The sequence below is a fragment of the Rana temporaria genome, chromosome 3 (assembly GCF_905171775.1).
Source record: "Rana temporaria chromosome 3, aRanTem1.1, whole genome shotgun sequence".
Lineage (NCBI taxonomy): Eukaryota > Metazoa > Chordata > Amphibia > Anura > Ranidae > Rana > Rana temporaria.
This window is the reverse complement of record NC_053491.1, coordinates 393674874-393697960: the sequence shown is the minus strand read 5'-3', so window position 1 is coordinate 393697960 and position 23087 is coordinate 393674874. Positions and strand designations below refer to the sequence as shown.

General features: G+C 43.6%; 1 protein-coding gene across 2 annotated transcripts in view; it reads left to right on the top strand.

The window, feature by feature from the left end:
• SCUBE1 (signal peptide, CUB domain and EGF like domain containing 1) overlaps positions 1-23087 on the top strand; it is a 345627-nt gene that overhangs the window by 280048 nt on the left and 42492 nt on the right. For both annotated transcript variants that reach the window (XM_040345826.1, XM_040345825.1), the window contains one exon: positions 13349-13465. In XM_040345826.1, the coding sequence (XP_040201760.1) occupies positions 13349-13465 (117 nt within the window). The remainder of the gene's footprint in view (positions 1-13348; positions 13466-23087) is intronic.

Here is a 23087-nt window from a genome sequence, read left to right as displayed (position 1 = left end):
CCGCTTCCGGGTATGTCTTCTGCGGGACTGGGCGTTCCTATCTGATTGACAGGCTTCCGACCGTCGCATACAGCGCGTCACGAGTTGCCGAAAGAAGCCGAACGTCGGTGCGGCTCATTACAGCGCCAGCGCACCGATGTTCGGCTTCTTTCGGCAACTTGTGACGCGTAGTATGCGACGGTCGGAAGCCTGTCAATCAGATAGGAACGCCCAGTCCCGCAGAAGACATACCCGGAAGCGGTGAAAATACGGTATGTACGAAAAAAAAATGGCCGATTGTCATTAGGACAACTCGGCTGAATGTAATGTTAAAAATTTATTTTTTGGGTGAACCTCCACTTTAAAGGGGATGTGGTTGTGGGGGGGCGAAAAACCTGACTTAGCTGCGTGGTTGTACTGCTCTGCAACTGTCAACAAACCTCTAAATGTGCTATAAAACTGTACTTTTATTTTTAATAAGCAATTTTTAAACACCAGTTAGTGACTTTGTCTTGACTGAGATGATGTCATCGGTCTGTTGCAGGCAGGAGAAAGCCTTTCCTCAGTCTCCTCTCTCCCACCGATCAGAGTACAACATTGTAACCTTACACCACAAGGTAAGAGGCTACAGCCAAGAGCTGCACAGGCACCAAGATATACTAAAGATAAGGGCTGGTTCACTCCAGATGCAGTGGGACTACGTTGGGTGGCTTTTCCACCGCATGGACAAGGCAAGATGCCATGTCTCCTATGTTCACTGTTCACACCACTGCGTTTCGTGGTATGTGGACACAACCCATGCAGTACTTTTTATAGAGCAGCACAGCATGAGGAAATCCACTGGCTCGCACCGCACCTGGCAGTTGAACTTCATAAGATGTCTGTGTGATAAAGTTTGTTTGAGCCTAGGTTCACACTGCTGCGAATTTAAAATCGCGATTTCGCGGCCGCGATTTTGGCCGCAATTTAATGTAAATCGTAAAAAGTAGTACAGGAACTACTTTTTGAAATCGCAGATGATTGGGACAGTGCCATTGCCGACAATTGCCGGCAAATGCCGCCGATTTGAGATGCGATTTGACATGTCAAATCGCATCTCAAATCGTTCCAAATCGTACCCAGTGTGAACCAGGGCTAAAGAAAAAAGGAAACCGTTTGATCCACCAAGTTCAGCTCCTCATCACTGTCAGTGGCACCGCACATCAAGCCACTGTAAAGGGAAGTACTGTGATCTCTGTGGAAGGTAATAAGTACCTGGAAGTTACACTTAAGCCGCGTACAGACGATCGGACTTTCATCTGACAAATCCGTGGATTTTTGTCCGAAGGGAGTTGGCTGTGAACTTGTTCTGCATACAGACGGCAGAACGTTTTCAGCCAACATACACAAAACTATGTGTTTTTTCTGCTCTTTAGCACCACCCTTTGGGCAACTTCTGCCAATATTGTTTGGTTAGCACTGGTTCAGAGCATGCATGTTTGTACTGACTCTACTGGATTTTAGTCCGACAGACTTGTGTACACACGATTGGATAATCCGATGGAACACATTTGTTGTCGGACAACTTGAGAGCATGGCTATCCAACATTTGTTGTCGTAAATTCCGTCAACAATTGTCCAATGGAGCATACAGACGGCCGGATTATCCGACAAAACACATCCATCACATTGTTGTCGGAATGTCCGATTGTGTGTACAGGCTTCAAAAGTGGTTGTAAACTTCTGACATGAAATATAAACAAAGCATATCCCTCTATAGTGTGTACTTGACTCAATTAAGAGCACTAAGTGTAATTTATGTCTGCTGCTTCATTTTGTGCAATCCTGCCCCTTGTCAGTGCAAATTAATATCGGCTGTTTCAGTCTCAACTAATGGCCTATAAAAAGGTGTCTTATTGCCAAGGTGTCACACAAGAAACATTTCATGATGCGTAAGAGCTTTCTCAAGACCTTTACAACCTTATTGTTGCAAAACATACTGATGGCATTGGTTAAGAATTTCTAAACTTCTGAATGTTCCAGTGAGCACTGTTGGGTCCGGAAGTGGAAAGAACATAATTTCACCAAAAACTGGCCATGACCAGCTGCTCTTCGCAGGTTTTTTGACAGGAGTGAAAAAAATTATCAGAAGAGTTTTCTAAGAGCCACTTATGGAGAGCTTCAGAAGGACCTGGAATTAGAAGGTACAATTGTTTCAAGGAAAACAATGCGCTTAACCGCCATGGCCTGTATGCATGCTTACCCCGCAAGACTCCATTGCTGAAGAAAAGGCATGTTGAAGCTCGTTTTAAAGTTTGCTGCACAACATTTAGACAAGCCTGTAAAATACTGGGAGAATATTGTCTGGTCAGATGAGACCAAAATTGAACTCTTTGGATGCCATAATACACACCATGTGAATTGTCCCGTAGTCTTCTGGGGCCTGTGATGTGTCCCAGAAGACTGTGGGGGAAGGAGGGGGTCCGAACCGGCTCAAATCACTGTGGTGCATCTGAGTAAAAGTAATCTGTGCTTCCCTATTGCCCTGTTATAGCACGGATTTCCAACAGTCTTATGCAAAATTACTTCAATCTATAACTGTCACCTAAAGCATGTTCTCAGTCTTCAACAACTCCTAAAGCATGTTCATACTCTCGGACTATCTCTTGTATCACGTCTGCAGTCTCGGACCATCTCCTTTATCGTGTCTGCAGTCTCTGACCATCTCCTTTATCGTGTCTGCAGTCTCGGACCATCTCCTTTATCGTGTCTGCAGTCTCGGACCATCTCCTTTATCGTGTCTGCAGTCTTTAACCATCTCCTTTATCATGTCTGCAGTCTCTAACTGCAGTGCCTTGAAAAAGTATTCATACCCCTTGAACTTTTCCACATTTTGTCATGTTACAACCAAAAATGTAAATGTAATTTATTGGGATTTTATGTGATAGACCAACACAAAGTGGTGCATAATTGTCTAGTGGAAGCAAAATGATAAATGGTTTTCAAAATGTTTTACCAATAAATATCTGAAAAGTATTCAGTCAATAATGTGTAGTACCACCTTTTGCCAAAATTACAGCTACAAGTCTTTTTGGGGATGTCTCTACCAGCTTTGCAAAGATAGAGAGTGATATTTTTGCCTATACTTTGCAAAATAGCTCAAGCTTTGTCAGATTTGATGGAGAGCGTCTGTGAACAGCATATTTTAACCACTTGAGACCCGCGCTATAGACAAAAGACGTCCACAGCGTCCAAAGGTGCATTAGGTGAATGTGGTAAATTCCAAAGAGAATAAAAAGTCCAAAATGTGCAGTTGCACATAAAAGGTGCTGTGTGCAAGGTGATGGCCGCCTACTAAGGTGCAAATGTGCAGAGTGATGGCTCTTCAGTGCCTTCTGCTAAGGTAAATAGATGGCCTCTTACCTCACTGCTGTGAGGTTACAGCATATAAGAAAAGCCTGAGTGTATCCAGCGTAATCCAGCCTGCCTGGATGGTGCCTTGGGTAATCCCTGGATGTGGTCCCTGGTTGTGGGGAGCGGCTGTTGCGTCCTTGGTGTAAGGGGTCTCCGGATGCCGTGCATATATGATAGCAGGGAAGGTAAAAGGAATCCCAGGATAGTGTAGTATGTTTTTAGTACAATTGCGTTTATTGCATAAAAAGTATACAAGGTACTTACATTCAAACAGTAAACAAAACGCGTATCCATGAGCGCCGAGCTTGCCTGCATCACTTCCGGTTGCCTCTACGTCCCTACATGCATCGTCAGCGATCACGTGACTTTTAAAATTTTAAGGGGTATGAATACTTTTTCAAGGAACTGTAGTTCCTGAATCATGTTTGCAGTCTCTGACCATCTCCTCTACTATGTCTGCGGAGTCTGAGCATCTCTTCTTTTATAATCCATAGTCTTTGACTATTTCCTGTTGTGGGCCTGCTTTCTCTGACACTGAAAATTCACTGAATTGTGTGGCCCTTGGGTGAGATCAGGGCTGCGCTTGAGGCCTCCCATATCAAGAAAGTTGACCACCACTGCTTTAGAGGACGTGGCATATGTTTGGTATTTTGAGCAAAATTTTTACAAATCCCGATCACAATTGCACTTCTGTAAGATATATGCTATGTGGGACCAAATTAAGAAACCATTGTCCACTTTTTGTAGATATTATTGAAAAATCATATGGTAGAATTGAAACATGTTGGGGATGGTTGTTCGTTTATCAAAGAAAGTGATTGAATTACAGTTTTTCCATTCTTGAAAACGAGAAGATTTTGGTGAAAGCTGGAATTCCCCCTTTAATTATTGAAGGCTGTTTCTACTCAATGTCATGAAGCGATCAGCATACAACTTTATACAAGATGCTAGGCATGTCTCTAGGCTTCATTTGCTTAAATTAGAAATGATCGTCCTGGAAGAGACAGGAATATGCTCATGAAGCCATTACATTGTTTCTATATGTGATAATCTCAGCTAGCTGCATTAAAATACCTCTGCGTCATTTTAGAGAAGGACAGAAATTCTTTCTGATCTAGTCATGCTTCAATAGATAAATAAAGATAAATAGGAATGTCTGAAACGCTTACCTTCTGTAGTAAAAATGAGGGCCATCCAGCGTTGTATCCTGGCGTAGGCCAACAAGGCCCAGGCCAGCACTTTGCAGGGGGGCAGCACGGAAAGAGTCCCCGCCGGCTTGCGCTACACTGCCAGTCTTATGGGGCGGACTGTGCTGAGAGGCAAATTAGTCTAGCGCCCCTAATAAAGCGGCCACACTGCTTCTGGTATGCGGGCAAACGGCATTCAACTGTTTGGGGGGTGGGGGGGGGCGCCGCTTATAATTTTGACTGTCCTATCATCCTGGACCACAAACCTTCCTCACTGTGCTATGTTTTCTGCTGCACCATTGGCATGGTTATATCTTCTTAGTCCTCTCCATAAAATTATCAGAAGTTTGTGCTTAAAGTAGAACTATAGGCAACACTTTATTTCTTTCATTTTGGATAGAGTAAGGGAGGGTTATAGCCCATGTCAGTTTATTTCTTACCATCCCTGTCCCATTGCAGAGACTTCCCTTCACTTCCTGCCCCATAGCCAAACAGGAAGTGAGAGGAAATCTATGCAAATTAAGGGAATATATTGCCGCCCCCTAGGCCCTCAGAACTACTCGAGTCCCCACTCGAAAATTTCAGGGCGGGTCTTAAACAGCAAGGGGTGTGGCCTTGACAGGAAATGGTGGGTCATTTTTAAAGTAGGGGGTTCACAAGTTTAGTCAGGCCTAGGGCACCACAAAACCTAAATACACCACTGGGGCCATCACCAGATTCAATCACATGTTCAGAAGCCTAGACATTTGGTCCTGTGATCATTGCTAAGGGGGAGTTTCAGGTTTAAGTTGGCTAAATGGACTTCAGCAGAGATAGCAGGGCTAAATGCCTAGGATTCTGATCACATGACCAGCACAGAAGAGAACTTGAAACCCCCATTTATTCTAGGAAACGGGAGCAGTTTAGCCATTCTGTTGCTTTTTCTATACTGGATATACATTAATGTGAGACTGGTAACATAGCTGTAAGATAACACTTACATCCGTAGTAAAGTCCTGGTAGTTAACGACAAAAATGGACCCCTTACAGGTTTAAAGGGGTTGTAAAGGAAAAAGTTTTTTTAACCTTAATGCATTCTATGCATTAAAGCGGGGGTTCACCCTATAAACAAAAAAAAAATAAAAAAAAATTTCTTCTAGCATTAAATGAGGCAAAGTAGCGACGGAGGTTGATTGACGGCCGGCTCTGGCACGTCACGCTTCTCCGGAAATAGCCGAAATAGGCTTGGCTCTTCACGGCGCCTGCGCATAGTCTGTGCGCAGGCGCCGTATAGCGCCGTGAAGAGCCGAGACCTACTCCGGCTGTCTTCGGGGAGCGTGACGTGCCAGAGCCGGCCGCCAATCATCCTCCGTCTGGATAGGAACGCCCATTCCCCGCGGGGAGACGGAATCTTCAATGTTGGATTGCACTGTGAGTACGGGGATAAAAAAATCAAGACAGGCATACTGTAGCTCGCGCTACTATGCCTCATTTTATGCTAAAATGATGCTATGGAGGGTGAACCACCGCTTTAAGGTGAAAAAACTTCTGAGTATACCGGCCCCCCGTTGTACTTACCTGACCCCTCGAAAGTCCCCAGCTCTGCCCCAGCATCCTCTTCACCGCTCAGCCTGGCCATTGATTGGCTAGAGCGGATGGATTGAAAGCAGCGCAGCTATTGGCTGGCATGGCTGTCAATCACATCCAATGAAGCGACGTGCCGAGGGGCAGGGCCGAGTGATACAGTGAGCGGCTGTGGCCACTTGCTGTATCACGGGAGCGCGCCCGCAAGGACTCTATGCGAGGGAGCTTGCATGAATGTGTGGAGTTCTTGCGGGGTGGACCAGAGACAACCGCCGAGGGACCCCAGAAGACGAGGATTGGGGCCACTCTGTGCAAAACGAGCAGCACAGTGGAGGTAAGTATAACATGCTTGTTATTTTTTATTTTTATTTTATTTTCTTTACAACCGCTTTAAGTCATAATATACTAGTACTTGAATCAAAATGGGCTGGCAACTCGGATGCTTTTGAATAAAAGTCCTTTGTTGGTTACATGGGTACACGGGTACAGGCTATACCCTGATGCGTTTTGGCTAAGAAGTCTTCATCAAAGCATTATATACTAGTACATTGTGACAGACTTACCGACAAATGTGCTGTCACGGCTCCCTGGCGCTTCCATCTTCACCCGGTCTTCCTTCCGGGTTGGGAATCTTCCCGTGCATGCGCATGGGAGTAACATCGCTGAGGTATGCAGAGCGGGCCTTAATAGTGATCTGAGCTGCAGAAGGGCGATTTATGACAGACCTCTGCGGTCTCTTTTATAAAAGCCCTGCCTGTCAGCGGATTTTGTATTACCTCAGATTACTACCACTTTAAAGCGGGGGTTCACCCAAAAAAAAATTTTTTTAACATTACATCTAGCAGAGCCAGCATACTAAGGACATTTACTTTCGGCAGGTCGGTTCGATGATTGACGGCTTGTGAAACAGTTCCCCTGTCGCACAACGCGCGTCACCAGATTTCCAGAAATAGCCGCGCTGCGAGTCGGCACTATACGGCGCCTGCGCAGTCAGCTCTACATGGCAGGCGCGGTATAGTGCCGACTCGCAGCTCGGCTATTTCCGGAAATCTGGTGACGCGCGTTGTGCGACAGGGGACCTGTTTCACAAGCTGTCAATCATCGAACCGAAGGATAGGAACGCCCAGTCCCGCAGTCATCGGAACCCTGAGGCAGGGATAGGAACGCCCAGTCCCGGAGTCATCAGAACGCGGAAGCCCTGGACAAAATCAGAATATCAAGGTAAGTACGGAGAAAAAAATGTTAAAAATTCGTTTTTAGGGTGAACCCCCGCTTTAAGCTGGGTATACACTATGGGCCAGATTCACGTAGATTCCGGCGTAGCGTAAGCTATTTACACTACGCCGCCCCAACTTGGTGGAGCAAGTGCCGTATTCTCAAAGCACTTGCTCCGTAATTTGCGGCGGCGTGGTGTAAATGGCCCGGCGTATCCCCGCGTAATTCAAAGGGGGCGGCTTGTATTTAAATTAAGCACGCCCCCGTGCCGAACGAACTGCGCATGCGCCGGCCTTAAACGTAGCCCAGTGCGCATGCTCCGTAGTACGCTGCAAATACATTGGTTTCGACGTGAACGTAATTAACGCACAGCCCTATTCGCGACGAGTTACGTAAACAACGGAAAAAACAGACGCTGTCCCGACAGCCATACTTAACATGGCATACGGCGGACTGACGTAAGGTTACCCCTCATATAGCAGGGGTAACCTTGCGCTTACGGAAACGACGTAAACTACGGCGAAGCGGCGCAAAAACTTTCGGGAATCGGCGTATTCGGCTCATTTGCATATGCGACGCTGAAATCGACATAAAAGCCAGCGTAGTATTGCATTTAGGATCCGACGGTGTAAGTGACTTACACCAGTCGGATCCTAGCCTAATTCTGACGTATCTTGTTTTGAGAATACAAAACAATGATACGCCGGCGGGATTTTCGAATTACGCCGGTGTATCTGTAGATACACCGGCGCAATTCTTTTGAGAATCTGGCCCTATGGGTTTTTTCGTTCCACCAGTGGGTTTAATGAAAAAACCTCACAGATCCACATAAGCTGATTTGAATGCTGGTTTTCCAGCACGACCTCTGGTTTCTGTTGAACAGAGAGGGGTGCACATGGAGCAAAATTCAGCCGTTTCCTGTTGAATCGGACACATTTCGATACTTGTATACCCAGCTTAACCAATATCCAACTGAGAATGATTTAAAAAATAAATAAAAATTAGCACTCATTAATTAGGGTGGACAAGGCAGTGCAAATAAATGAATTGCAGTAGAAACCATACCTGCCATTTCTAAGAAAACACCATTGGGCTGGATTTACTAAAGGCATGTGGTTGGGTATTCGTTGCAAAATGTTAATTGTTTTATACATAAAATACTTTGTAAAAAAAATTATGTAGCGCCGACAGGGCAGATGGTACAATTACAATACAATTCAATACAGAAGGAATCAGAGGGCCCTGCTCGTTAGAGCTTACAATCTAGGAATTTTAGAAAGAAAAAATTTCTGGTTGGCCGCACTTTTAAAACATCACCTTTTTATTGAAAAATTCTTTACAAAAGTACATCTCCACAAAACAAAGCAGGGGAATGCAACATCCACAGCTAACATGCTTTACGCAAAATCAACGCATGCAGTGGTTCTAAAACCTTAAAGAGGAAGTTAAGTCTTCCCCTTTAATTGTACATACAGGTAAGCCTATAATAAGGCTTACCTGTAGGTACTGTAAATATCTCCTAAACTTGCACTGTTTTGGAGATATTTACTATATACGCTACCGCCGATGTCATCGGCGCATGCGCATTGAAGGAACGTCCTGCTCGTTTTTTTTTGGGGGGGGGGTTAAGGTTTTTAATTTTAATGCATTCTATGCTTTAAATGTTACTAAACCCACAACAGTAAAATCATTTTGGATATGAATTAAAGCATGCTTGCTATACTCACTGTGGAACCTAAAGAAGTTAACCCCCTCTGCGCTGTGTAAAAACATTGTCCCCAAAATATTTCCATATAAAACAGTTAGTGGAGGCAGAGTCTGCACATTCTCAGTTTGGTGTGTATTGCTAGAGAGTTTTGTTTCTTGGGAGGGTGTATGTGATTAGCACAGGGCCAATCAGCACTGTCCAGACAGAGGGTCAGGGGTCCTGCATCCTCATAGGACAGCCAGTGCAATATGAAAACTCCTACAAGCTTTAATCAGGCACGGATAGAAGTCACCAGATTTCTTTATACAGTAATACCCTGGGTTACGAGCATAATTAGTTCCAGAAGAATGCTTGTAATCCAGAGCACTCCTATATCAAAGTGAGTTTTCCCATAGGAGTCAATGAAAACTCAGATAATTTGTTCTACAGTGACTTCTGTTGTATGCAGTACCGCATGTGGCCAGAGATGGGGTTTAGTAACCCTTTAAGGTAAAAAACCTTCTGTGCTACAGAAGGAGTGGCCTGGAGCGCCGGCGGGGAACCCCAGAAGAAGAGCTACTCTATGCAAAACCACAGCACAGAGCAGGTAAGTATAGGCATGTTTGTTGTTTTTATTAAAAAATAAATAACATCATGTGTTAAAATATGTACCGGTAAGTTTTATCATTAATAAACAGTCCTGGAGCTCCAATGCTGTGATTATCCTTGGCTAAGATTATTCTGTCAGTCTGCTGCAGGCTCCCCCATTTATCAAACAGCAACATTGTAGCTTTGTAACTACAAGCTGCTGATCTGTAAAAAGTGGTGTGTCTGCAGCAGGGGACAGCGTTAGAAAGGAGGTGAGTATTATAGCTAGATCTGTGTTTTTTTTTTTTTTTAAACTGTTGCTGGGAAATTCTTCTTTTTTTTTTTTCTTCTTTTTTTTTTTATCTATCCTTCGAAAAGATGTATGAAGCAGACTTGGTGGATCACTTGTTTTTTTCTGCAGTCAGTCTTTGTATTATTCTAGGTAAGGACTGTGTTATAAACACCAGAACAAAAATCCCTTTCTCATTAGACATTGGGAGATGGCAATGTGATCAGGTTCTTGGCCTTCTGTGTATGTTGCTCAAGGTGTGCAGATAGGCCATGAGGTTTCCCAGCACCCCTACACCCCCACCCGCTGCAGCCTGCACCCACTAAATTATCACAGAAGCAGCTGGGATGTAAAGAAATGAGCAGATTTTATATGTTACAGTGCCCTTCGTTTCCTTCCTTCACTCCTGCCTGTGGCTGTATTATTGCCTTTCATAATCATAATGAGGAAGAGCAACTACGGTCTGCATGTCTAAATTAGGACTAAATTGCCTATTAAAGGTTTACTTTGTGGTAAGGCCAGGCAACATCCGCTCGCTTTTTTCCTTCTCTGCCTGCAAGGACACTGAGCTGAGGATTAACTACGGGACTTTGTCCTTCCAGGAGCAATTAGGCTTCAAAAATAGCTGGCTTATATAGAAATGCTAACTATAATGTTCACTGTATGTGTGTGTATGTATATAGATAGATATATTTATATCTATAGATATATTTATATCTATAGATATATATATCTATATATATCTATATATCTATATATCTATATATATATATATATATATATATATATATATATATATATATATATATATATATATAGGTCTCAGGTGATCTTCAGCGGTGAAGATTCATAAGCATAAAGTGTATCTGTAATAAACCCCTGGCAGGAACATATGGCAGCACTTGCAGGTGGACAAGGCAGAAGCACAGCTGGGAGATGGGTACAAAGCATTGCCAGCCTTTTACAGGAAGTACCTGAACAAGGACTTTCACAGAAAGATCACCAGGAATGATTACATTAACATATCTCAAAGCTCATCATTTTAGTATTTAATTTATAGGAGCTTTTTGGAGGGACAGGTATAATATAAAAGCTTATTAAATTAGAATATCTATCTATAGATAGATAGATAGATAGATAGATAGATAGATAGATAGATAGATAGATAGATAGATAGATAGATAGATAGATAGATAGATAGATAGATAGATAGATAGATAGATAGATAGATAGATAGATAGATAGATTAGATTAGATTAGATTTGTTGTGGAATGTTTTTTCAACTTCTACAGTTATCTAATTTTTCAGATGATTGTTTGTTGATGTACACTGACACCATCTACTGACTGAAATAAGTATTACACCCTGATTCCTGACAAATGAATGGGTCACCAAGGCTTAGGCTAAGAGCTGGTTTTGTATATTTAAAATCCTCTGCAGCACTTAAAGGTTGTTTAAAAGAAACTTCAGCTGGGATCAAACTGAATCGACTTTCTTTTTTCCCCTCTCAACTGATTGAGATTACAAGATTTTTTTATTGTTTTTATTATTTTTGCTGACAGTGCTGAAGACGTAACCTAGTTAGTTTAGATTTGTGTTTAAAGGAGCAGTCTTTATTTGTTTTATTTTTAGGTCATTTTCAGTCTAATTATAAAATAATAACCTTTGAAATCTCTACACATCCTTGAAAATTGTGTTAATGCCTGCCTCCATGTGCTGTGTTATTGCCCTTGTAGCACACAATACACATAGTAAAACACCTAGGTATGGGATAATCCTCTTTGTGTGTGTTTTCATACACTGCCATTGTCATCAATGGGCCCTATGGTGCCCATGCAGGTTAAAGATACAAGCTAGAGGCTTGTATCTGTCCCTTGTCCCTTGTCCTAATGCCTCCTTTTTTTATGTGAAATTTATAACTCTAGTGTGGCTTTGATGAATGGCGAAGCGGGGTAAAAAGTGTAGGCATAGTCGTATAAAGTTGGAGGATTTTGCATAAAGGAATAGGCATCAACACAAGGGTAAAGTAAGTAAAAAGTGAAAAGACAGAATGCAGAAATCCAGTCTTGTGAATAAATATTGCAGAGAAGGTCCAACACCTTCTGAAGTGAAATTAATCATTCCAAAACGAGTTCAGAGGTCAGCTGCCACCCCCCTGTGAGTTGAACACTCAAAAGAGTGTCTGCCATTACAGTAGCTTACACGCCTGTATCTTTAAATCAAACATCCACAGCAGGCATAACGACTTTGCCCAATATCCATGTCCAAAAGCACTTCTCAGTAGAATCCAACTAGGATAAATAAAGCTCGCCAGGAGCCAAAATAATTCTCTAATAGTGCCGGGACAAGGTCATGTAGCATCCAGGGCGAAGATGTCAAATGGCACCCCTCCCCAAAATTTATAGGCATTATGTGTCTGATGCAGTGTGACACATATCTGTAAGATGTCCTTCCTTACCTATGTATAGGATCACATTAACAGGGGTTGCCAGTGGAAATATGAGAAGGTGTGGACCCCCTGGACCTCCCCATAGTGCCTCCGGGGGAGTGAGTCTCTGCTGTTGGGGGCGGATGAGATAGAGGTGCACTTGCTGGCGAGCTCACTCTCTGGACTGGTTTCTCATGCATACTATAGGATCGCTGTATACCTTGCTTGACTCAAGATGTATGTTTGTATGTAGCTGTGTCTTTTTGCATGCACCATGTAGTTCAGTATACTGTAACTAACTATTTTTTGACAATAAAGCACCTTTGTTAAAAAAAAGAGATGTCCTTCCTTCCAGGCTCCCTCTTATCTTGGCACATCAGAGGAGGAGCTTAGAGGAAGCTTAACAGTTTTGACAGGCAGACACTGCACAGTGACGATCTGGCAGTCCCGATCCAGGAGAGCTTCAGTGGCTGGAGGGTTGAGAGAGCACGACCTGCACCTCCTTCCAGCTCTCTCCCCCACTTCAGATATGGCTTGTCTCCTCAAGTGCTAAGCTGACAGGAGTAGTGAAACTGCTGTCACTACTCATGTCAGCTTGTAGGTAAGAGCTACCCATGCAGTGTTCTACCACCTTACATGGTACCACTGCGCCCAGGGCAGCCACCCCTCCTGTCCACCCCTTGTCCCAGCCCTGCTAATAGTGTAGTGCTTTCTTGTGAATCCATAAAGATATAAAACCATAAAAAAGGCACACATTTCTACTTCTTTAGTAAGCCCATGATGTTTACTATTGCATCCAAGTGGCGATGTAATAATATTTACAACTTTACAGCTATTGTGGACTCTTTGTTCTGAGTTTTCAACACTACCCATAAAAATGGGACCTAATTGTCTGCTAAGGGCAAGCCATATACAGTATTTTTTTCTTTCAGTTACAAACTGTGCTGTCGGATACATATCCAAAGCTTGAATTTTCAAATCTGATCTCATTAAAAAACAAATATTTCTTCTTTTGCAGACATTGATGAGTGTTCCTTCGAGAGGACCTGTGACCACATTTGCATCAATTACCCTGGAAGTTTTGAATGTCTCTGTCACAAGGGGTACACGCTCTATGGGCTGACACACTGCGGAGGTTTGTAAAGTTTTGTGTTTCCAGGAACATCTTAAAGGATCTTTCCACCCAAATCAGATATTTCACCTAGTAGCGGGTGTTTTGAATAATGTAAGGCTAAACTTTTCTGCTTTTTCTGCTGCTTCTAACGTAAATTGCACATCTTCCGCTTTCTGATGTGGTACACTATATGGGGGAAAAAAAGTTTGCTGAAGCCTGAACATTACACCTGTATGACATTGGTGGACTTCCCATTACGAGCATTATTATGGAATTACTTCTCACCCCCTTTTTTCGGCTGCCACTCTCTTAGAAAGGTTTTTCAGAAGTCTTTGGATGGTGGCTGTGGCAATTTTTGCTCATTTATCAGGTGAGGTACTGTTGTTGGATGAGAAGACCTGGCTTACAATCAAGGTTTTAATTTATCTCAAAGGTTTTTAGTAGGGCTGATATCAGGGCTCTGGGCAGGACACTCTTGTTTTCCCTACACCAAACTCCTCAAACAATGACTTTATGGAGCTGGCTATGTATACAGGGGCACAGTAAAGCTGGAACAGGAAATGACCTTCACCAAACTGTTAGCACAAGGAAGGAAGAGCACAGTCATTTAAAATGCCTGCTATAACATTAACAATACCCTTAACTGGATAACCCAAACTCAAATTGGAGGGGTCTCCGCACTACCTTTGGCCATAGAGGTAGGTCTAATATTTAGGTTACTGTATAGTCTATATTAGATGCCGTCACACTGGGGCCCTTCTGCAGCTTTCAGTTAGTCTGTATGTGTTGCTGTACATCCAGATGGGCACTACCCCTATGGAGGAAAATTGCATGCAATATAAATATATATTCTCACTGATGCCAACAATAGGGCACTATTTCTTTTACCATTACCAACTATGGGGCACCCCTGATGCCAACAAAGGGGGCACTATTCCTTCTATGAATACCAATGATGGGGTACTGTTCCTTGTCCTACTGACCACAGGAGTTTAGTATTTTTTTTTTCTTCACTGACTAACAACCCTGAGAAAATGGGCTTGATTTACTATAGTGTAAACACTACATTTTGCATGTATGAGTAGACAAAATGAACATAAACTGTATGATCAATATGCATTTGAAAAGAAAAAATACTACACCTTGGGTAGATAATACTCTGGCTGAGTTGTTAATCAAATATAATTACATTTCCATGTAAGGACAACGTTGACCAACAAGGGCATACGTTACACTGCCAATGAGTAAGGTAATTGATTTGGAGACTATGTACAGGTCTCAGATGACTGTAGCCAGCAGTCCCATATCTTTTTGTACTTATGTATATTGGATTTTTTAAGGGTAGAAAGTTGTTTATTTTGGCTATCCAGGCCTGAAATGTTGGAGGAAGGGCCTGCATCCAACTACGGGCTATTGACTTTCTAGCTGTAAAGGAGGTCTCATGCAAATATATGGTCATGAAAAGTCCTAACTCCCAGGGTTTAAGGACAGTGGCGATCCCATTTTGTTGTGTAGAAATTGTAGAACTTGTGATAGCAATACCTAAATCCTGGGACAGGCCCATATAAGATGGGTGAATGTGATAGGGCATAGGGGCTGTAAATGGGTCAAAATTTTTCCATACATATCGAGGTTACATAGTCCCGGTGTAGGTTATGTAGTTGTGTGAAGCAGTCTAATAACTTGGGGATACCAATTTACAATTATGCAACGCTTCACCCCATTCCTCATCATTCAGACATATATCCCGTTCCCACAAGTCAGAGTCCGGTACCATTATAAGCTTTGGTAAGTGTTTATTGTGCCAGAGGGGAGAGAAGCTGTGCATCATTGCAGAGTTTGTTTTGAGCATAGCCAGGTCCTAAACCCATTTATGGTGATGAAGAAGGCTAGTGTTGTCAGCAGTAGGACTCCCTAAATCCCTCATAAGTACATCATAAAAAAGAATGAAGGGGGCCAGATGCAAATGGTCCACATGCCAATGACCGGTAACAAAGATAGTCAGATTTGTCAACATGTTACAGGTGGGACAGTTGGGCAGCCAGATATTATTTACTAAAGATCAAAAGTGCAGCACCTACTAAAGTGGTCAGGTTTTTTAAAGTATGCCAAAACAGCTTATGTCTGTTATTGCCCCATACAAAGGATTAGAGTGTAGCCTTCATTATCTTAAAATATTTGAGGTATATATTTATATGGAGAAGTGCCAGAGAGTGAGAACCTTAGGAGGATTATCTTAATTAATTCTGCCCATGACCCACAAAGGAAGTCTGGCCCATATTTGAGGTTTAGCTTTCAATAGAGTGAATAGTAGTTTGATATTTAAGTAGTACTTAGTCTGATGGGGATCTAATGACTTCTACACCCAAACATTTGATGGAACTGACTCAATATATTTGCCTTTAGTAATTCAACCCCAATGTTAGGGCATTTCACACTAGCCACAGTCCAGCCCCTTACAACCCCCTAACAGCAGAAACAGGTAGGAAGCACTCGTGGGTTAACCAATATTTTATTTTGGTCTTTTTATGGTTTCTGTTCCTCGGGGCATTAAAGGGACGTGTCCTTTTCTTACATACTTCTGCTCCAATGTGTTCATTCCTTTTTTTAAACATTGGGAGGTGAAAAGAGTGCTGGTAAGCGTTTGTAATTTTCAATGGAAGAAATGCATTTTGTTAACAACAAATGACAGAATGGAGGGCCGGAAAACACTCTTATGTGCTACATTGTACAATACTGAACACAGCACCAAGAGCAGAGAGAACACTCCCAATAGGGAACTTGTCTATGCTTTAACATTTTTTTGTAAGTTGTCTCCTTTTTAACTAGAGTCAGGGTTTAAAGGTAATAATACACAGGGAGGAGGACTACCCATTGCTTAGACTAAACATGTACAAGTTGAGTGTTTTTACAAATGACAGACTAATATAGCAAAGTCATTGGCACAGATATTTGTATGATGCTGGGTGTGTTGGCAATTTTCAAACAGCAGACTAAACAATCATCTGTAAATCAGGTGATGACGTAGTCAGTCTGGCAAATGTGTGCTGACAACTGATGGAAACTAGCCTTGTGATAGTCATCGGTATTTTAAAATAAAACATGAAACTTTTATAGTGTATCTTAGATATCATGTTGTCTGTTTCTATAGGTTACTTATACTTTTTGAGACACTGGTGCATGGTTGTTTGAGGGATTAAAGTGGTTCTAAAGGCAGAAAGTTTTTTATCTTTAATAGATTTTATGCATTAAACCTTCTGTGTGCAGCAACCACCCTCAGCCCCCCTAATACTTGCCTGACCCCCATTTCGACCCAGCGATGTTGCACGAGAGCCTTGGCTGTCCTGGACTCTCCCTCCTCATTGGCTGAGACAGTCAATCAAAGTCAATAAGCCAATGAGAAATGGGAGTGGGCAGGGTCGAGCCGCAGCTCCATGTCTGAACGGATACAGTACACGGAGCAGTGGCTCGCCTTGGGTGCCCCCATAGCAAGCTGCTTGCTGTGGTGGCACTCTGCAAAAGGGAGGGCCAGAAGTGCTGGGGAGGGACCTGATCAGAGGAGGATCTGCGCTGCTCTGTGCAAAAACAATTTCACAGAGCAGGTAACTATAATATGTTTGTTATTTTTATAAAAATAAAAAAAAGACTTTAGTACCGCTTTAAATAATTAAAATTGTGATATAATTTTCTTGCTGTAAAAATGTAATCGCACCACCTTACCAATATGTTAAACTTGATACCCTTAGAGCAGCTTAAAAGTTAGATTGTGAACAAGTATGGTGTAATTTTTCTGCCATTGGCCCAGATCAACTAGGCCTTTACACAAAACTTAAGTCGGTCATACATGGATGAAAATTCCACTGATTCATCAGGGACTGTCCAAATTTAAATTAATGTATGGGCAGGCTGGTTGTACAAAAGTTTTTAATTGGCCTGTGTTCCATCATCGCTATTAAATTGTTGATCTAAAGCAGTGGTTCTCAACCTTTTAGCACCGTGACCCCTTGATAACATTTCCCAAGTTTTGGGGACCCCTAATGGTAAAATTATTTGCGTGGCAAGACAAGTAATTTGCGCCCCTAACCCACAGACATATAGCGCTCCCGGAGTCCCTTCCACTCATACAGTGTTAAAACCCCTTATGGTACGTTTTAGGATGTTCCACTCTTTCTCTTTGTTCTCCCTTCCTTCCCTTGTATCTCTTCCTTCACTAACTCCTTGGTGGGAGGCCACAGGAACATACCAGCTGGGCGGCCACAGGCTCCAAGGACAGCCCTGCTGGGGGGCCGCAAAAGGCTGGTAGAGCGGTGCGGGCTTCAGGAACAGCCCAGGATTTGGTGACCCCTGGCAAATCATCATTTGACCCCCGAGGGGGTCCCGACCCCCAGGTTGAGAACCACTGATCTAAAGTAAGGAATAATTTTAATGTTTTTTAAAAGAATTCAAAATGTTGATTGATTGATTTTTGAGCTTAGTTAGGCGCCAAATGCCCACTGTGAATTGAGCGTCTAAGCGCCGCTGGTGAGATGTTACTTTGAATCAATCCTTGGTGAGGAAGAGAGAGGAAAGAGAAGAGAGGGCGGTGAAAGGAAAGGGTATCCAGCCCTTAGGGGAGGAAGAGGAAAGAGCCGTGGAGTATAAGAGAAAAAGATAGAAAAGAAAAGGTGCAGTGGGGATACTAGAAGAGGGGTAGAAGACATCATAGATGTCTGAATAGTCAGGGCCGTTCCGGGATCATGGTTATTAGGGAGGCAAGTGGCCCCTTCAATGAGGGGGCGGACTGTGAGAGGGAAAAGGGAAAAACATTTTTTTTATCCATAAGCCTGGACGAACAGCTCCGTCTTCAGTTTTTTTCTGAAGAGGAGCAGGTTAGGTGTCATCTTAAGTTCTAAGGAGAGGGCATTCCACAGCATGGCACCCCTACTCTGGAGTCGTTTGCCTCCCATGGAAGAATGTTTAGATGGAATAACTGTGGCTAAATGTTGGGTCTTGGATCTTAATGGGCGCGAGGGTTCATAGTGCACCGCCAAGCTGTGTAAGTACATGGGACCCTGTCCCCAGTACGCACGAAAGAAGATACAAAGCGTTTTAAAGATCACTCTCTGCTCGATAGGGAGCCAATGAAGTGATCTCCTGGCCAGGCTAATGTGGTCTCGTCTCGCTAGACCGAGTACAAAGCGAGCAGTGTGGTTCTGAACCACCTGGAGCTTATGGGCCCATTTTTGCGGGGCACCCAATAGGAATACGTTTGCCCCGTCTAACCGGGAATGGATAAAAGCCTGGGCAAGTAGTGATCTGTTATTTTGCGTGAATAGATCTTTCACTTTTCTGAGGAGCCTTAGATGGTAATTGGCATTCCGCAGGATGTTTCTAAAGTGGGGCAAAAACGAGAGGGTGTCATCAATTATGACTCCTAGGTTTTTTACCTGCTTGGCTGGAATGGGTGCAGGTCCGAAAGATGGAGGCCAAGCAGCTAGCAAAAGGGGGCTAGTAGGACCAATTAATAGAACTTCAGTTTTGGCTGCGTTCAGTCCAAGCTTCTTGCCAGCCATCCAGTCCTGTATTTCTACCAGGCATTTCGCCAGTTGAACTGGCTGCTGAGGTCCTCTTGCTGAATCAACCAGAATTTGTGTGTCCTCGGCATGAAGCTGGCACTCCAAGTTATTGTTCTGGATGATGAAGTCCCGCCCATAGGGACATAATGATGTACAAGGGGGAGGGGCTATGTGACGTCACCCGCGATCGTCAACCTAGAGTGTTCTGAGCCGTCGGACACTCGGTTATGTGTCAATGTTTCTATGTTGCACTCACTGGAGAGTGCACTGCCATGTGAGTTTAATTATGTTTTAATCGCTGCAATAAATATGTTACTGGCTTCAGAGAGCACTAGATATTCTCTCCTTTCTTTACATGCCCTGATTGCCTTGCTATATGCCGGAGTCCGCTGCTGTGCCACTTTATATCTGCTGCTTCTGGCTGCTGTATTACTGAGAGCTGCGTCTGGCTGCTGCTGTCTGTCTGAGAACAGGAGGTTCTCTTTTTACCATACCATGCTTTGTGACCTATTTAGGTCGAAGCATTGAGGTGAGAGGTCATTCCTATTGTTTGGTGGAGGTTCTGTCAGTCTTTTGGACATCACCCTTTGAATTTGCACATTTTTTCCTGTTGGATTTCTTGCACATGAGCACTTTATGGACATTATTATTATCATTTTATGATTGTCATTTTTTTGTTATGTTATTTTAGTTTATATATACTGTTTTGCGCTGCACTATTATTTTTACCAGAGGACGAACATAGCAGTTAAAGAGGAGTGGCGATAAAGCACTCCCCTGTGGAACTCCGCATGTCAGAGGTCTTGGGGTAGACCGGTGTGTTCCCATCTTGACATATTGTGTTCTCTCATGGAGAAACAAGCGTATCCAGCTCAGGACCACCCCATTAAGACCAAAAAGATTTTTTAGTCTGTCCAACAGTATATCATAGTCGACAGTGTCGAATGCTGCGGAGAGGTCTAGCAGAATCAGGGCTGCCGACCCCCCTGCGTCACGGATTGTCAATAGTCTTTTTCGCATGGCCAGCACAGATATCTCAGTTCCTCTTCCCGGACGAAAACCCGACTGGGTGTCATGGAAGAGGTTTCCCCCCTCGAAATAGTTTTGTAGCTGCCTGAAGACTACGTGCTCTAGGATTTTTGCCAGGAAGGGGATGGCGGAGATGGGCCTGAAATTGAGCGGGTCATTTATGTCTAGGCCCATATTTTTCAGAAGGGGTGTTACTATGGCATGCTTCATTTTTCCTGGGACGATGCCTAATTGCAGAGAAAGGTTAACGACTTTGCAGATGTCCGGGGCCAATGTTTTTGCATTGGCCTTCATGAGCCACCCGGGACAAATATCATCCGGATATGATGATGATTTTAAGTCTCTCATAATTTTAAGTATCTCCCCGGGGGTAGTATCTGAAAATTGCATAATACCTGAATGGAGGCCTGATGATATTGGTTGGTCTAAGGCCCCGTACACACGACCGAACATGTCTGCTGAAACTGGTCCTCGGACCAGTTTCAGCAGACATGTTCGGGCGTGTGTAGGCCCGAGCGGACAGGATTCCAGCGTACATTTGCCCGCCCTTTTTCCAGCGGTCAAATATTTCCAAACTTGTTTAGAAACAGCCCGCTGGAATCCTGTCCGCTCGGACATGTTCGGTCGTCTGTACAGACCTACCGTACATGTCCGTGTGCCCGCCATCCCTCGCATGCGTCGAATGACTTTGACGCATGCGTGGAAGCATTGAACTGGCAGGGCCGCCCACGTCGTCGGGCCAACGGCGCCGCCACGCCCCGCGTATTGTTTACGCGCGGATTTCTGTATGATGGTGAGTACAGCCATCATACAGAAATCCCCGGGCAGACATGTACGGTGAAAACGGTCCGGCGGACCGGTTTCATCGTACATGTTTGCTCGTCTGTACAAGGCCTTAGGGTCGCACAGCCTGGTTGGTAGATGTCCGGATTTTCTGTATTTTGGCTTCAAATGACAGAAGGAGGCTGGAGCACATTTTATCATGAAGTAGTTGATGGGAAACAGTCAAGCTTCTGGGTATGTGATTAATTAATAATACACACTGATTGGTGGATGAGAATATAAGAGCTGAGAGTGTATCAATACTGAAAAAAGCTGGTTCTCCTTATGAAACATTGGGTGTGTAATTTTGAAGACTACAAATCCCAGCACAAGCACAATGGATATGTGAGTTACTGAACACTGTGCCTGTGAACTATGCTGCCAAATGCTCATCCATACACTATGGATTTGGACCTAAGTGAACAAGTGTTAGTATTCTTGGAGAAGTTTTATTGAGGATGGACACTTTGTGTGCCGGTAATCCCAACACACAATGTGTAATACAAGGAGTTAAAGGGTAAACTCCACTTTCGTGGGGGGAAAAATAGCAAATCAAGAAAAAAAAGAATATAGCACAAATGCAATACAAGTCATATTGTAATTGAAACTTATTAAAAATTACCTTTCCTTTTCAATCTGCAGCCCCTGTAATTTTCTATAGATGCAAAGCAATATGGCTCCATGGAGTTGTTCTGTACACAGAATGTGTACTGACCATTCCCCAGAAATATAATTTCCTGCTTGTGTGATTGGCTCACAAATTTTCCCAGAAGTATGCCTAAGATACAAGTCAGATTTCAGGCATCCCCATGCAACAAAAATGTAATTTTTGGTAAGATATTTCCATTAGGAACACCTCTAAAGGGATGCAGGCCCAGCAGCTTTTCTCATTGGTGCCCTGCAGCTGCCACAGCTGACTGATAATTATGAAACCACTCCCATTAGACCCACTCCACCAAGAGACACAGACAAATACACAAGGATTTTTTCAGAATAACAAAGGGTAGGAATCTGCAACAAAGGTTGTTCTATTCCATGCAATGTACATAGATAACCCAGAGGGGATGTTTTTTTCTCAACAAAAGTTTAATTACACTTTAAGTGTATTGCATTAATATCAATTGATCCATAAAATCATCATTCAACCCACTTTCTCTGAGCCCAATTTGTCCTGGACTTGCCCCAGCCTTTGACTGTAGTGTAAAAACGGAGGCAGTGGAATGATGAGCTCATCTGCCTATCACTCTGATCTCTGCTCCTATCAGCATGCTTCTTATCAGAACCTGACCTGATTAGCTCCTTGTTCTGCTTTCTCTAGGACTTCAACCCTGCTGTGTAGGACCTGCAAGTGGCTGATATCAGGTCAAACTTAGGTCTTTAAACTGCTTGCACTTAAAAAATACATCCTTGGAATTAATTATATTCTGCCTGGAGTTCTGGTTTTATAGTGGTTGCAAACCTTTTGTTTTCTGTTTCAACACTTGCACATGCCTTAGGCAGCGTGATATGCCCTGGTAATGAGTGAATGTGGTTTGCAATAATCCTGATTTGTTAACCGGTTAACGCCCGCCGCATGTATATGTACGTCCACAGAATGGCACGTACAGGCATATGGGCGTACATGTACGTCCCCGCCTTTCCGTGGGTCCGATCGGGACCCCTCCCCCGCTACATGCGGCGGTCGGAAACCCACGGGGAGCGATCCGGGACGAGGGAGCTGAAGAACGGGCAGAGCCGTATGTAAACACGGCTTCCCCGTGCTTCACTGTGGCGGCTGCATCGATCGAGTGATCCCTTTTATAGGGAGACTCGATCGATGACGTCAGACCTACAGCCACACCCCCCTACAGTTGTAAACACACACTAGGTGAACCCTAACTCCTTCAGCGCCCCCTGTGGTTAACTCCCAAACGGCAACTGTCATTTTCACAATAAACAATGCAATTTAAAGCGGGGGTTCACCCTTAGAGGGCACTTTTCCCCCTTAGATTCCTGCTCGTTATTACTAGGGGAATCGGCTATTTATTTAAAAATATGTGCAGTACTTACCCGTTTACGAGACGCATCCTCTCCGTCGCTTCCGGGTATGGGCTTCGGGAATGGGCGTTCCTTCTTGATTGACAGGTTTCCGAGAGGCTTCCGACGGTCGCATCCATCGCGTCACGATTTTCCGAAAGAAGCCGAACGTCGGTGCGCAGGCGCAGTATAGAGCCGCACCGACGTTCGGCTTCTTTCGG